The 15654-nt window shown below is 45.5% G+C and overlaps 1 protein-coding gene across 1 annotated transcript in view; it reads right to left on the bottom strand.

Moving 5' to 3' along the window:
• GUCY2C (guanylate cyclase 2C) overlaps window positions 1-15654 on the bottom strand; it is a 174562-nt gene that overhangs the window by 98703 nt on the left and 60205 nt on the right. Inside the window, exons 6-7 of the mRNA XM_029587127.1 lie at window positions 5472-5586; window positions 3028-3157 (exon numbers count right to left, since the gene is read on the bottom strand). Coding sequence (XP_029442987.1) covers window positions 3028-3157; window positions 5472-5586 — 245 coding nt within the window. The remainder of the gene's footprint in view (window positions 1-3027; window positions 3158-5471; window positions 5587-15654) is intronic.

Genomic DNA, 15654 nt, shown 5'->3' on the forward strand with positions numbered 1-15654 from the left:
GTAGCCGGGTAGACTTATCTGGCTAAGTATACACATATACAAGTATATTGAGCAGCTGAATTCACATTGTAACTTCGCAGGATAAGTTCTAACCGGCTAAGTTACTTACACGGCCAGCTTTGAATATCTACCCCATTGGTTTCTGGATGCTATTTTTAGTACAATTTTGCAGGTGGGAGGAAGGAGTTGCTCCAGTGTTTAGCAGGTCTGCAGGAAAAGGATGTGAGATCTGAAAATGTTCACATGAAGCAGAAGACATTCTGTTCTTCTATGGAAGCGTACAAGATACCAGCAGGCATTATGGATGAGGGGTTTCAGGAAAAAGAATATCAGGTGTCTTGTACACGCAAATCGTTTAAATGAGCACTATACTCTAATTGAATATCTTTATTGCAGTTTAAACCTATCATTAGAGAAGACTCAAATGGTGTTACATATGTATTACCATTTTCGCTACCAATGTTCCCTCTAATTTCTGAAAGGCGACATGCGCAAAAATGTTCTTTTGTGTGAAGCTGAGTTCAAATGTTTGCGCTATGAGCCAGTTTCATACAAATAATATCAGGATTTTTTGTGCGCGCTGTTTTTCTACGTGTGTGAGGTTCATGACCCGGGTGCATGTTATACACAGGCACACAGCTTAGAGGTCACAGTATCCTCTACTGGCCATACAAATCCATAAGATAATTTATAACCACTGGGCAATTACGGGAATTTATTCCATTTTGGACCCTGCTCCTCAAGTGGCTTTTTCTCAGGGGAAGAAATATTTGAGATGTGATTGTCTCACCACCTGTCTGTCGGGATATGTAATTTATGCCAAGGCGAGGAAGTGCAGGGAGGCACTTCCTTTTAAGCAGCATTCAATCAGGGCGTGCCGCGGAGCTGGGATCCGCCCCTGGCCCTTTAAGGAACTGGGCGGTCTGCGCACGCACCTAGGGGCGGAGCCGATGCCACGGAGGACACCGACCCTCGCCGTGAGGCCTGGCTCGAGGGGGAAGGCCATTGCAGGACACCAAGGCCTAGCCACGCTCGCAGCGGAGGCTGGAGAGGACGCCCTGGGACCTGAGGATGTCTTGGAGAGGTAAGCGGGCCCGGGCGCGGGCCGAGTGCGGACGGGACGTGCAACACAGATATTGTATTTGAACTATTAAGGTCAAAGCACCCATGGTATTACACTGTATTCATTTCTCATATACATTTGAACAACTAGTGTGGTTTATTTCTGTGTTAAAGATATTAGGAGAGGGGGTAATAGAGAATTAGCAAGGCTGGACCAAAGATAGATTCTTGCATTAAATACAGTGCATCCATTTGGATTAATTAATAAGACTGAATGGGAACATATTCTATGATAACAGTAAAACATTGGCTAAAGTGAATCATCAGACTACTGAGGTTTTGCTTTGTAGAGACTTCTGGCAGAAGCTATTGAGCAGTTCATGTACAAAACAAGTAAAAAAGGTTAAGCTAGGAGCGTTCTAGAGGCATAACTGGGAGGAATTTAGCTGGCAAATAGGGTCATTCATGAAAATGCATATTAGCGTTAACACACGTGATAAGATGTTAACGCATGCATTAACGCCATAATGCATGCGATAAATGTTTTACTGCACGGCGCAAATGCAAATGTTTAGAAGGGCAGGATTGGGGAGGGGTTTGGGTGGAATTAATTAAAATGAGGGCCAATATTGCACCGTGCAATAGCATAATGCATGCTATTGCATGGTTTTAATGCCGGAAATAGCTACACCTTTTTTCCTGGCGTTGAGCTGTGTGATGTGCCCAAAATGACTGTAACATTTTGGCCATTTCTGGGTTTGGGGGGGAGGGGAGAGGGGGAGGGAGAAAGACAGAGAGTGAACTTCTGGGGCGGCCTTCACAGTAATCAACTATTTATATCTCTATAGGAGGGCCAGCTAATAGTTCGAGGTGAGGTGTTGGTGGTGGTTTGGGGTAAGTTAGGGTGAGAGAACATAGTAGAAATCTCAACTTTGTGAGACTTTCCTCACTCCAAACGATGTCAAATCTTCACCGAGGTCTACTGGGCCATTCATATGTCTCACTCTGCATGTAAAACTGACCCTTAAACCCCAAACCACCACCAACAGCTCACCTCGAGCTATTGGCTGGCCTTCCTATAGAGATATAAATAGTTTACTATGAAGGGCTTATAAATAGTCTCTCTCTTTTTCTTATTGCGGGCATTATTCTATCATTTTCATGAATCTAGGCCTAAGTTAACTGGCTAATTTCAATATTCAAAATTAGCTGGATAACTTAGCCTGCTAACGGTCATTTATCAAGTCACATTATGCCGTTTTCACATGCGTTAAGGCGTTTTTTGCATGCGAAAAATGCCTTAACGCACTCAATAAGCACCATAACGCATGGTGTGATGCAAATTTTTAAAAGGGGAGGGACTGGGGAGGAGTCGGGGTGGGATTTCTGAAAAAGTGGGCTGGCTTTGCAAAGCCATAATGCACGATATTGCACACATTTAATGCTGAAAATAACTACACCTTTTTTCAATTACATTAAGCTGTGCAATATCGTGCATTATGCCCATAATGTAATTTTTTTTGCAAATCCTGTTTTGGGCATTTTTAGGTGGGGGAAGGGCCTGAGATGTGGTGGAAGAGAGGGAGGGAGAGAGAGAGAGCCTCTGGGGTGACACCATAGTAAGCAGCTATTTATGCTACTATAGGAGGTGCACCTAGTAACTCGAGGTGAGGTTTAGGTAGTAGTGTAGGGATTAGGGGCCACTTTTACATGCAGTGTGAGACGTACGAACAGAACAGTACACTCTTGTGAAGATTTAATGTCCTTTGGAATGAGGAAACTCGCACAAAGATGAGATTTGTATAATGTTTTCTCAACCTAGCTTTTCCTCTAAAAATCTATTGTTAGCATTCACCTTGGTTGATCTGTAGATTGATTGGGTTTTGTGATTTAGTTGTTCTCTACTGAAGTGACTATAATATGGGTAGGGACATCAGTTAGCAGTGAAGAAATGATGATTATTACCTTCATAGGTGACATTGCGGAATGCTTTACTTAGATTGTCATGATCGACTGTAATGTTGTTTTGGAGGAAGTGTTTCAGAACATGTTCAAAAAGCCGAATTCCATCCATATAACCAGCAACATAACTATTCTGCAGTTGAAACAGAAAAACCTCCTGTGATTTATGACCACTCTTTTCCTTGTTATGAGCTTCATGCTTTTGATAGACAGCACATTAATAGCAGGTTCTCTATATCTCTTTGAAGCTGCTGAAACACTCTTAAGCAGAGTAACAGCATATGCTATCTTGCTAATGTGATTCAAACCTACTCTGAAACTACTAATAGAAACATATAGAAACATAGAAATGACGGCAGAAGAAGACCGAATGGCCCATCCAGTCTGCCCAGCAAGCCTCACACATTTTTTCTCTCATTCTTATCTGTTACTCTTAGCTCCTTGTTCTATTCCCCTTCCACCCCCACCATTAATGTAGAGAGCAGTGATGGAGCTGCATGCAAGTGAAATATCTAGCTTGATTAGTTAGGGGTAGTAGGGGCAGTAACCGCCGCGATAAGCAAGCTACACCCATGCTTATTTGTTTTACCTAGACTATGTTGTACAGCTCTTGTTGGTTTTTTTTTTTTTTTTTTTTTTTTTTCTTCTCCCCTGCTGTAGAAGCAGAGAGCCATGCTGGATATGCATTGAAAGTGAAGTATCAGGCACATTTGGTTGGGGTAGTAACCGCCGTAACAAGCCAGCTACTCCTCGCTTTGTGATTGCGAATCCTTTTTTTTTTCTTCACCCCTGTCGTTGAAGCTATGCAGGATATGCGTGAAGCATCAGTTTTTTGTTTTTTTTTTTTTTTTTTCCCCCTGCCCTTGAAGCAGAGAGCTATGCTGGAAATGCGTGATGTATCAGTCTTTCTCCCATGCCGATGCAGGAGAGAACCATGCTGGATATGCATGGAAAGTGAAGTATCAGGCACATTTGGTTTGGGGTAGTAACTGCCGTAACAAGCCAGCTACTCCCCGCATTTTGAGTGCGAACCCTTTTTCTTCTCCTTTGCCGTTGTAGCAGAGAGCTCTGCTGGATGTGTGAAGTATCAGTTATTCTTCTCCCCTGTCATTGAAGCAGAGAGCTATGCTGTATATGCATTGAAAGTGAAGTATCAGGCATATTTGGTTTGGGGTAGTAACCGCCGTAACAAGCCAGCTACTCCCCTCTTTATGAGTGCAAATCCTTTTTTCCATTACCTCTTGCTGTTGAAGCTTAGAGTGATGTAGGAGTCACAGTAAGCATGTGTATGTTTATTTAGTAAGGGTATTGTGTCAATAGCCATCATACTGGCGAGTCACCCACTCTTCATTGGTGGCCTCTTGACTTTATGGATCCGCAGTGTTTATCCCACGCCCCTTTGAAGTCTTTCACAGTTCTGGTCTTCACCACTTCCTCCGGAAGGGCATTCCAGGCATCCACCACCCTCTCCGTGAAGAAATACTTCCTGACATTGGTTCTGTTCAGTATAGGAGGAAGGTTTAGTCTCCATGCCCAATTACTGCAGTTGCTGTTGGCCAACAGAGCAGAATGGACCACATATCAAATGTGCCACTAATGATACTCTATGCATAACCAGGAAGTGTGTCCACAGGAAGAGGAATTATCTGAGGTTTTAAGTAAAACTCACTGTAGTGTAGAATTGTTTATCCCATAACCAATTCTCAGCTTTTTAGTGGTACAAAAACAGCATTCAAGGTGAAATCAAACATTCCAGCAATTGCATTCCTGGTTTTGTAAATAAAATGATCCATGATCAGAATTTAATTTAAAGGGTTGATCTAGAGGATGGCAGGAGTATCAGTTGTCCTTTCTTTACCTCTCCCTTATCAAATAGTTTGTTTCACTGGTGCCCCCACCAGAGATCTAGCATACATTGTTCTTTTTTTAAATGTCATACTTCATAGGCTTCCCAACCAAATATTGTCAAGCAGAGAGTTCTCCCCTAATTGGCAGAACAAGCCCCTGCCTTTGCCCCTACCTTGCTTCAAAAAAAAAAAATGCTCATTAGATTGGTTCCGCTCAAACTACTTTGTAATATTAGTATTACCATTACTTGCAAAACTCTTTCAGCCTCACTTGTCCTAACATGGCACTCCTTCCCTCCACTGACACCAACTCAAAACATTTGGGCACATAAGTTTAATGTGTGAAAATGTGTACTATAGTACATTCTAACAGGTGCCGTTAAAGGTTCGGTAACAATAAATCATTAACTACAATCAAATGTTTAGTGTAGAAGGTCATGACCGAGTGTACCTGGAAGGCACTGTTTGCTGGAAAAATTTGCTATTATGGGTTTATAATTAAGTGATGCATCACAAATGCAAAGTCCTGCTTCCAAAGTGTATAGTATATGTCTCACTTAGAATAGTGCATGCGTGGTACTTAGCCATGAAGAAACTTACCAATGAAGTAATATTGAGATCCATGGGGAGAATGCTGTTGTTGGATGGTGGCAGTGTCAGGACTAGTACATTGCTCATGTGACTTGCATAGGTGGCATTCTCATAGTATGAACCACTGCAAAGGAAGCACCAAATATGTGGTGGTGACTAACTGGGTGATATAAGAATTATTAGGAAAGAAATGGAGAATAAAACAGAGTGTCATAATGCCTCTGTAATGCTCCATGGTGAGATCACACATTGAATACTGTGTGCAATTCTGGTCATCACATCTAAATAAACATACAGCGAAATTAGAACATGTACTGAGAAGGGCGACCAAAATGATAAAGAGGATGGAATGATTCCCTTACAAAAAAAGGCTAAAGAGGTTAGGGCTCTTCAGCTTGGAGAAGAGATGGCTGATGGGAGATAGGATAGAGGTCTATAGAATAATGTGTGGAGTGGAACTGGTAAATGTGAATCGATTGTTTACTCTTTCAAAGAGGACAAAGACTGGAGAAAACACAATGAAGTTACTGGGTAATACATTTGTGGCAGGGTTCCCTAGTTTGGGTCCCAGGTTCCCTGAGCTTACCCCATGTTGAGACTACACAGGGTCCCACTACTGCATCTGAAAGACTTTGCTAGCTACTGTTTTTGCCCTGCTTTCAGCAGAAAGTTACCTGACAGAAGACTATGACTTGTACTGGAGAAATACTGAATGCTATAGATTCAACAGCAGCTGAAAGAGTTAACCACGCAAGGAACAACAAACCAGGGAGCTTAAGCCATCCTGAAGCAAGCTGGGATTGCTGGGGTGGTTACATGATATGTCTACCCAATTAGGATTGAGCACAGCTGAAAGAGATAGGTCAACCAGGATGAAGAGACTGATTCTTGAATCTTGTTTTTCCCTGGGAAAAAACAGGAGGGCTGCAGCCATTGTGAAGGGATCTTCTGGCAAGTAAGGAGGACAGTTGGTAATAATGAGCTCTGAGCTGATATCTGCAGTCTTGAACATAAGAAATTGCCATGCTGGGTCAGACCAAGGGTCCATCAAGCCCAGCAACCTGTTTCCAACAGAGGCCAAATCAGGCCACAAGAACCTGGCAATTACCCAAACACTAAGAAGAACCCATGCTACTGATGCAATTAATAGCAGTGGCTATTCCCTAAGTAAACTTGATTAATAGCAGTTAATGGAATTCTCCTCCAAGAACGTATCCAAACCACATCCTCTGGCAACAAATTCCAGAGCTTTATTGTGCTTTGAGTGAAAAAGAATTTTCTCCGATTAGTCTTAAATGTGCTACTTGCTAACTTCATGGAATGCCCCCTAGTCCTTCTATTATTCGAAAGTGTAAATAACCGATTCACATCTAGTCATTCAAGACCTCTTATAATCTTAAAAACTTCTATCATATCCCCCCTCAGCCGTCTCTTCTCCAAGCTGAACAGTCCTAACCTCTTCAGCCTTTCCTCATAGGGGAGCTGTTCCATCCCCTTTATCATTTTGGTTGCCCTTCTCTGTACCTTCTCCATCGCAACTATATCTTTTTTGAGATGCGGCGACCAGAATTGTACACAGAATTCAAGGTGCGGTCTCACCATGGAGCAATATAGGGGCATTATGACATTTTCCATTTTATTAACCATTCCCTTTCTAATAATTCCTAACATTCTGTTTGCTTTTTTGACTGCTGCAGCACACTGAGCTGACGATTTTAAAGTATTATCCACTATGATGACTAGATTTTTTTCCTGGGTGGTAGCTCCTAATATGGAACCTAACATTGTGTAAATATAGCAAGGGTTATTTTTCCCTATTTACAACACCTTGCACTTGCCCACGTTAAATTTCATCTGCCATTTGGATGCCCAATCTTCTAGTCTTGCAAGGTCCTCCTGTAATGTATCACAATCCGCTTGTGATTTAACTACTCTGAATAATTTTGTATCGTCCGCAAATTTGATAACCTCACTCGTCGTATTCCTTTCCAGATCATTTATAAATATATTGAAAAGCACCGGTCCAAGTACAGATCCCTGAGGCACTCCACTGTTTACCCTTTTCCACTGAGAAAATTGACCATTTAATCCTACTCTCTGTTTCCTGTCTTTTAACCAGTTTGTAATCTACGAAAGGACATTGCCTCCTATCCCATGACTTTTTAGTTTTCTTAGAAGCCTCTCATGAGGGATGAAGCCAGCAGCAAATCAACTCAGAGAAGAGGAGACTGGATGGCTGGGGAAGTAGCAGCAGTCGGAGTTGATACGCAAACCCCAGGATCTGAGCCTGATTTCTTTTTCCAGGAGGACTGAGATAAGTACTCCATACACGTCTAAGAAATATTCTGGGGAAATTGGAATGCAGGTGGTAACCTGGAGTGTTCACCAGTATAACCTCTCACTCTCAGTGGTTATGGATTCCCTTTAGGACTTTGGACTCACTAACAGGGACCAGCACTGTGAGCTGGGACTTCCATTGGTCCTCTCAGTGGAATATTCAGAGGATCAGAATCTCTCCCCAGCGGACCGGGGCATACTCTGCCATACTCCAATTTTGAACATACATGTGGTTATCCAAAGTTTTCATCAGGTTCCAATGATTTGTCCATCCTGGGATACATCCAAGACTGGGACTGTGCATAAGTGAGGGGATTTGATTCCTAAGTAACTGGGATGATTTGCATATGGGATATTGTGGATTGTTTTGCTTGGTTTAAATTAAATATGTGCTTAATGTCATATGTTCTGTTAAGTGAATGCCTTTATCATATATTATACTAACAAATACCACTGCTGTGATTGCTATCAGTACTTTTACATTTGCAAGTTGTATTTGATACCCACACTGTTTGCTTAAGTAACTGTTATATTTTCTGTATTCATTGTCACTGGGTCCACCCTATCTAGCATTTGCCAGTTTTCTAACACTGTCATCGTTGTATATATGGTACTTTGTTTTATTTTATTTGTTCATGGTTCCTGTTTAACCACCAGTTTTAGTAAAGAGAGTTACCTTGTTCCTGCTCTGTGTGGTAGATACCTGTGGTACATAGGGTTGCAACTAAAGGGTTACTAGAAAAATACACCGGGTGTGATATTGAGGTTGGGACTTTGTCCAGGACCTTGAAGGTTTTAAACCTGGAAACATTTTATATAATAATTTTATTTTCTTCTATAGTGTAGCTCCCCTTCATAGGCTTAGGGAATAACAATGTACCATGAGGAGGGTGTTAAAGACCAGATCCCTAGAGGGGAGGAGTTAGCAATCTGTTATGAATCTGGGTGCTGGATACTCCCGTTGAAGGAAGAGTTAACACTCTATAAGCGATCACCCCGCCAGAGGGCGAAGTAGCACTCTGTTACCGATCTTGCTAAGGAGTAGCAATCTGTTGTCAGAGGGAAGGAGTAGCAACTGTCATGCTTTGTTCCTGTAGAAAGATGAACCAGCAACCTGTATGATTCCCACAGGGAGATAGCTATCTGATATGGATCAGCTTCCGCAGAGAGAGGAGTGATGGTCTGATGTGGGTTGGCTCCCACAGAGTGGTAGATGATAATACCGTTCTTATTAGTGTAGGAATAACACTTAGTAGAAATAGTGAATCCCTGGGCCGATGGCAGTTGACAGTGCCCTCAAGTGGAGATCCTGAGAGGGACCACCGGCTAGGCTGGAGTATGGAGACAAACACAGATAGGGGCGGATTTTCAGAGCCCTGCTCGCGTAAATCCACCCAAAACCGGGCGGATTTACGCGAGCAGGGCCCTGCGCGCCGGGAAGCCTATTTTACATAGGCCTCCCGGCGCGCGCAGAGCCCCGGGACTCGCATAAGTCCCGGGGTTCTCCAAGGGGGGCGTGTCGGGGGCGTGTCGGGGGCGTGTCAGGGGCGGGCCCGGTCGTCACCGCGTTTCAGGGGCGTGTCGGCAGCGTTTTGGGGGCGGGTACGGGGGCGTGGCTACGGCCCGGGACGGTCCGGGGGCGTGGCCGCGCCCTCCGTACCCGCCCCCAGGTCACGGCCCGGCGCGCAGGAGGCCCGCTGGCGTGCGGGGATTTACGCCTCCCGGAGGGAGGCGTAAATCCCCCGACAAAGGTAAGGGGGGGGTTTAGACAGGGCCGGGTGGGTGGGTTAGGTAGGGGAAGGGAGGGGAAGGTGAGGGGAGGGCAAAGGAAAGTTCCCTCCGAGGCCGCTCCGATTTCGGCGCGCGCCGGCTATACAAAATAGCCGGCGCGCGCCGGCTATACAAAATCCATAGCCTTGCGCGCGCCGATCCAGGTTTTTAGCAGATACGCGCGGCTCCGCGCGTATCTACTAAAATCCAGCGTACTTTTGTTTGCGCCTGGAGCGCAAACAAAAGTAGGCTATTCGCGCGCCTTTTAAAATCCGCCCCATAGTTCTTTATTAGACTGGAAGTAGAACCACCAGAGGTTGCAGTAGTGAGTTGATATGCCTGGCAGGGCTGAAGTCCCTCTGATACTGGAACCACGATCTCTGAGTTGTTGAGCTGTAAGGAGAGACTATAGGTAGTGAGTAGACAGGGTATGCTGGGCATAACCAATGATAGATGATACACTCACAACAGTAGATCTCTGTAGTGTCTTCTATATGCAACAGAGAGTCTTCAGTATTCAGGAACAGGAGCCGCAGGCAAGTACTGGTTCTTGTAAGCAGTCTGAAATAGAACTCACAATAACTGTGTACAGGATGGTTTCTGGAATAGAAGAGAGGCTAGGAGAGATTTAGGAACGTAGGCCCTCATGGAGCGAGTACTGGTTCCTATCTGTTAATCTGTAAGAGTAATCCATAAGATATAGGTATGCGATATGTTCTGAGGAAGAAGAGAGTATGAGAAAGGAATTAGGAACATTGGCCCTCGTGGAGTGAGTACCGATTCCTATCTGCAATGGTAACTCACGATCTTCTTACCTGCGATAATGTCTTAGACTGAAGGGAGCCTTAGCAATTAGGAACAATGGTCCTCGTGGAGCGAGTACCTGTTCCTGTCTGTAAAAGAACTCACTGTGTTCACGTCTGCGATCGCCTCCAGGCAATAGGAGTCTTCTGAGTCTTCGAGAACGTAGGCCCTCGAGGAGCAAGTACCGGATCCCGTCCAACAATCTGAAATCAAGAATAACGAGAGTGGAGCCCCCGGGGAGCGGGTACTCCTGGTAAGTTTGAAAAGGCCGAGCAGTGGAGAAGAATTCCCCTTGCTGACTCGGAGTGTAGTTGCAAGTAGCGTGGACTGCCGAAGCAAGTCCGTTGGAGTGTTTCAGCATGACTTCCGAGTGGATAGAACGTGGTGAATATCTCAGTTTAGTAGTCCAGGAAGACATTAAAGATGTAGAGCGCCACCTAGCTATGGTGCACATAGCAACCGCTTTGTAAAACAGCAGGTAATAGAAAAACTGCTGGTGATGTTGATAATATCCTCAAAAGAAGTGGTGGTGAAAATAATCATCCAAAGCCTACTTCAGATTGTGATACAATAGTGGATCTTAAAATTTACCACATGGACTCCTCAGGTATTCCACAAAACATCTGAGATTGGAGTTGTCTCTTGCCCCTGAGACCTTCAGGGCAGAGGTTCAAACCGTCACTGGTTCACTAAGGCTGGATGAGAGAGTGGAGGAGATATTGCTTTATAGCCCAAGAACAGTCCTCCCATGGGACTCAGGCTTGTCCGTTTCCCGGACGAATAGGGCAAGCAGGAACATCATGGTCTGGCTGACTGCAGTACATGCACAGGCCGTTCTTCCTCCTATATCTTCTCTCTTTAGAAGTCAAGTGTCTGTGACCAGATTCCTTCGGTTCCTTCTTCTTCTTCCACGAGGAGAGCGGGATGAGCACAGGAAGGAATCCAGCCGAGGTGAGACTCCGATGACTGAGCCGGTGTCATCTGGAGAACCACAAGAGCTGGCAGGTCAGGAAGGCTCAGGAGCACAGGACATGAATCCAGCTGCAGGCAACTCCACTGACGGAGACGCGTCACCCAGAGAACCATGGAGCTGGCAGGACAAGAAGGCTCAAGCGCGCAGGAGAACTCGGAAGGCACTGCAGAAGAACATCAAGGAACCTGGGACATCTGGAAGCGAGACATCAGGAGACCTGGATGAGGACCTCAGGAGACGAAGACATGGCACAAGAAGCAGACGAGACATGGAGCTCCAACGATGAACGAGAAGGACCTGACGGAGCGCTGGAAGGCAGAAACTTCCAGGAGTGAAGTAACTCCGATGCAAGGCAAAGGTGAAATGCAGGAGCAGCCCTTAAATAGGGCTGATACAGGAAACAGTCTCTAGGTGGGGGCCCAGGGCATATCCGGCCATGGGCCCTTTAAATCTTGAAGAGAGGCGCGGCCGCGTGCCTAAGGATGGAAGCAGGAAGCTGTGCAGGACTGTGGACAGCAGCCCTGCACCGACATCGGCGTGGAGAAGCAGGACTGGGACGAGGAGCAGGCCCCGACGTCAGCAGCGGCTCCCGCTGCTGCAGGAGGATCTGAGGGCGGCTCCGGCCACCAGGCAAGCCCGAGGACTGCGGCCTCCAGCTGCAAAGATGACCACGATGTCGGCGGTGGCTCCAGCCACGAAGAACCATGGCGGCAGGCCTGCCACGCCGGGGAGGAAGCCCGCAGTCCGCGGCTCCCGCCGCTGAGAAGAGGAACGTGATGGGGGGCCACTGGGTCGCAAGAGGCCAACTGAATCCGTGGCTCCGGCTGTGGAGAAGGCCCGACATTGGCGGCTCCGTGCCACGATGGTGAAGGCAGCAGCAAGGTGAGGAACCTGCTCGCGGGAGAAGCCCGCGGGAGAAGCCCGTGGGCAGGATTCATAACACAACACTTCAAGTTCTAAAACATAAATACACCTCCTAATAAAAAAGCAGAACAAGCCAAGCTGTTATAGATTTCTACAAAGAAACACCAACAAATTACTTCACCTTGGTCTGACACAGGCAGAACACAGACAGATCCTCACCAAATTCAGAATAAAGATACCATAGAAATAGAAACATGCAGACAAAAACTGAATTGTAAATTGCAACAAGCCAGACACTGTATAGGAAAACAGAAATATTACTATTCCTCATAGAACATCAGATAATAAAACCAAGAAATATAAAACATAATAGTAAAACCATATTTTAAAAAAATAGATTTTTAAAAACAAATAACAAATAGAATATCCAAAATTAAAAACTCATAATTTTTTTTGTAATTACTGTTTTTAAATTTATTTTGGTGTTTGGGAGTCATATCAAATAACACCGAAATAAAACTAGTAAGGATTTAAAAAATACCCTGCTCTCCATATCTGGGAATATTTGAATTCCAGTTATCCTAAGATGAAAGGGATTGCACAAATTGTTGTGTTTCTGGGCGCTGCATGGCCTCCTCTCCACCAGAGAACCCCGGTGAATTTGGCTCTGGATTACACTCTCCAGCATGTCTCTGATTGGTCGACTCAGTCATTTCTTCAGCCTCCTTACCAGCAGGGCACCTCCACAAGCTTACTCCCCTGGCTGGCCAAGCCTCTCTCTTTTGACTGCACCATACCCAGACTCCAACCCTATTTAGTCCTGTCTCATCTACTGAACTATGCTTTGGCACTGAGTCCTTCCTGGCTGCCTGTTCTAGCCATCCATGCCTTGCAGCCTTCCCAGGCCTTTCCTTGTTCTGACCTGTAGCCTCCAGGCTTTCTGATCTCTGTTCTGCCTTTCTTGCTCCTGTTGCCCTTGGGCTTCCTGTTCTCCCTGTGGCCTGCAGGCCTTCTAAATCTGTTTCTGTCCTGTGTACTCTCAGACTTCAGCTCTACTTGAACTTTGGCCTAACCTGAGATCTCCCTAGGTTTCTTCTGATTCCAAGCCTCTCTCTACTTTCTGACCTCTATCCTAGCCTGAGACTTCCTAGGTCTCTTATTTGTTTCTAGGCCCCTCTCTGCCTTGTCCCAGAAGGCCATCCAATCCTCTTCCCTTTGGTCTCTGTGTTCCATATTCTGTGTGGGCCCTGTCCACTTTGTCCTAGTTCCAGTATTCCAGTTCCATGCTTACCTGCATCTAGTTCCTCACTTACCCACACTCTGTTCTAGTGTTCCTAAGTTCACCCTTACCTCCATGGAGCTTCAATCTGTTCTTGAATGCCAGCTCAGCCTGTACTTCACTCCAGAGCTCCAGTCCAGCCTGCATTTGTTCCTTGTTCCAGCTTCACGTGACCACCCGCACTTATTTCCAGCCTTGCCATCTTGCGCCACTCCTGCAGGTGGTGTCCACAACACCCCCTCTAGTGGTGCCCTCACGACAGCATGCTGAAGCCAACCACCACCTCCAAGAATGGGGGCAGGGCCCTGCACCAGCCTGGTGAGTCCTATAGAAATTTTTCCACTGCTCCCCTAAATATGGCTCAAAGGAGCACTGAAATTTATAAGCCAGCTAATTGTGTCATGAACAGCATCTCTGCTGCTAAGCAGTACCATTCTTGCAATATCCATCAGTCTTTAAACAATCACACTATTGTGAATGCCTAGCATGCCTGTACCCAGACCATGAATTTTGGACCTGCAGTGGTTATGCAGAAAAAAATGTTTTTGTTTTTCACGATTGCTTGAAGTGTAAAACCCTTTGTCCAAGGTGGTGGAATTGCCCCTGCATTTCCAGCCTCATACCCCAGAGAAAACCTGTCCCATTAGTGGGGTTACAAAGCCTACTCCCAGGGAAACCAGTTACCAGGACACTCTTACAACCAAAGCTTGAGTCAGGAAGGAAAGTAACTAAAGCTACAGGGGCACAAACTTTAGTAAAACCTCGTAGCACAACACCTCAGAAAGCCCTAGGAGAAACCTTTCATCAAGAGAGATTAAAGCCCTCATCAGAAAAGGCTGACATCAACCTGGTCTGTAGCATTCCTATGGGTTCCTTGCTCTGTTCCCAGCTCTGGAATTGCAGATATAAAGCCTGTAAAAACTCTAGCAGAAAAGACTGTCGCTAATCTTACTTGCAGAGTTCCAGTGCCTTTCTCGCTTCCTGCTCAGGTCTCTGATTTCCCAAAGCAGCAGGCACTAATTAATCCCAGCAGAGCTCAGCTTTCTCCAGCTGCAGGCCAGCACAAGTTAACAAGCTTTTCAGGGACACATGCAAAGGCAGCCTGTGTTTTTTCTAATCTTCAGTTACACACACCAGAACCTGAGACCTGAACCCAGAAAAGCTGCAGCTTGAATCCAGCTACCGTCAACTCTGTACACTATTCTTCTCCTTTTGCAATTAGGCAAGCACAAGACTCTTACTCTGTCAGGGCCAATCCAGTCAAGGGCTGCCATTCGCAATATGACCAGCCAGCAAAGAGCACAATTATAAGAACATAAGAAAATGCCATACTGGGTCAGACCAAGGGTCCATCGAGCCCAGCATCCTGTTTCCAACAGTGGCCAATCCAGGCTACAAGTACCTGGCAAATACCCAAACACTAAGTAGATCCCATGCTACTGGTGCCAGTAATAGCAGTGGCTATTCCCTAAGTCAACTTGATTAATAGCAGTTAATGGACTTCTCCTCCAAGAACTTATCCAAGCCTTTTTTAAACCCAGCTACACTAACTGCACTAACTACATCCTCTGACAATATATTCCAGAGCTTATTTGTGCATTGAGTGAAAAAAAAACATTTTTCCAATTAGTTTTAAATGTGCTACTTGCTAACTTCATGGAATGCCCCCTAGTCCTTCTAGTATCTGAAAGAGTAAATAACTGATTCACATCTACCCATTCTAGACCTCTCTTGATTTAAAAGACCTCTATCATATCCCCCCCTCAGCCGTCTCTTCTCCAAGCTGAATAGCCCTAACCTCTTTAGCCTTTCCTCATAGGGGAGCTGTTCCATCCCCTTTATCATTTTGGTCGCCCTTCTCTGTACCTTCTCCAGTGCAATTATGTCTTTTCTACAACCAGTTCCTCCAGCAGCAGACTCCTGCACTCAGCCAATTCATCCAGCAGCTGGCTTCCACTTGCAATCAGCCTGGCCTACAGGGGACACATGCTTGAAACTAGCCTGCCCAGCAGGAAATGCCTGCACACAATCATCTCAACCAGCTGGAGGTGCCTGCACCCAACCAGTTCCTCCAGCAGCAGGCTCCTCCACTCAGCTGATTCATCCAGCAGAGGACTCCTGCTCACAATCATCCTGCCTAGCAGGGGATGCTTGTTTGCAACCAG

The sequence above is a fragment of the Rhinatrema bivittatum genome, chromosome 2, assembly GCF_901001135.1.
Source record: "Rhinatrema bivittatum chromosome 2, aRhiBiv1.1, whole genome shotgun sequence".
In the NCBI taxonomy this organism is placed as follows: Eukaryota; Metazoa; Chordata; class Amphibia; order Gymnophiona; family Rhinatrematidae; genus Rhinatrema; species Rhinatrema bivittatum.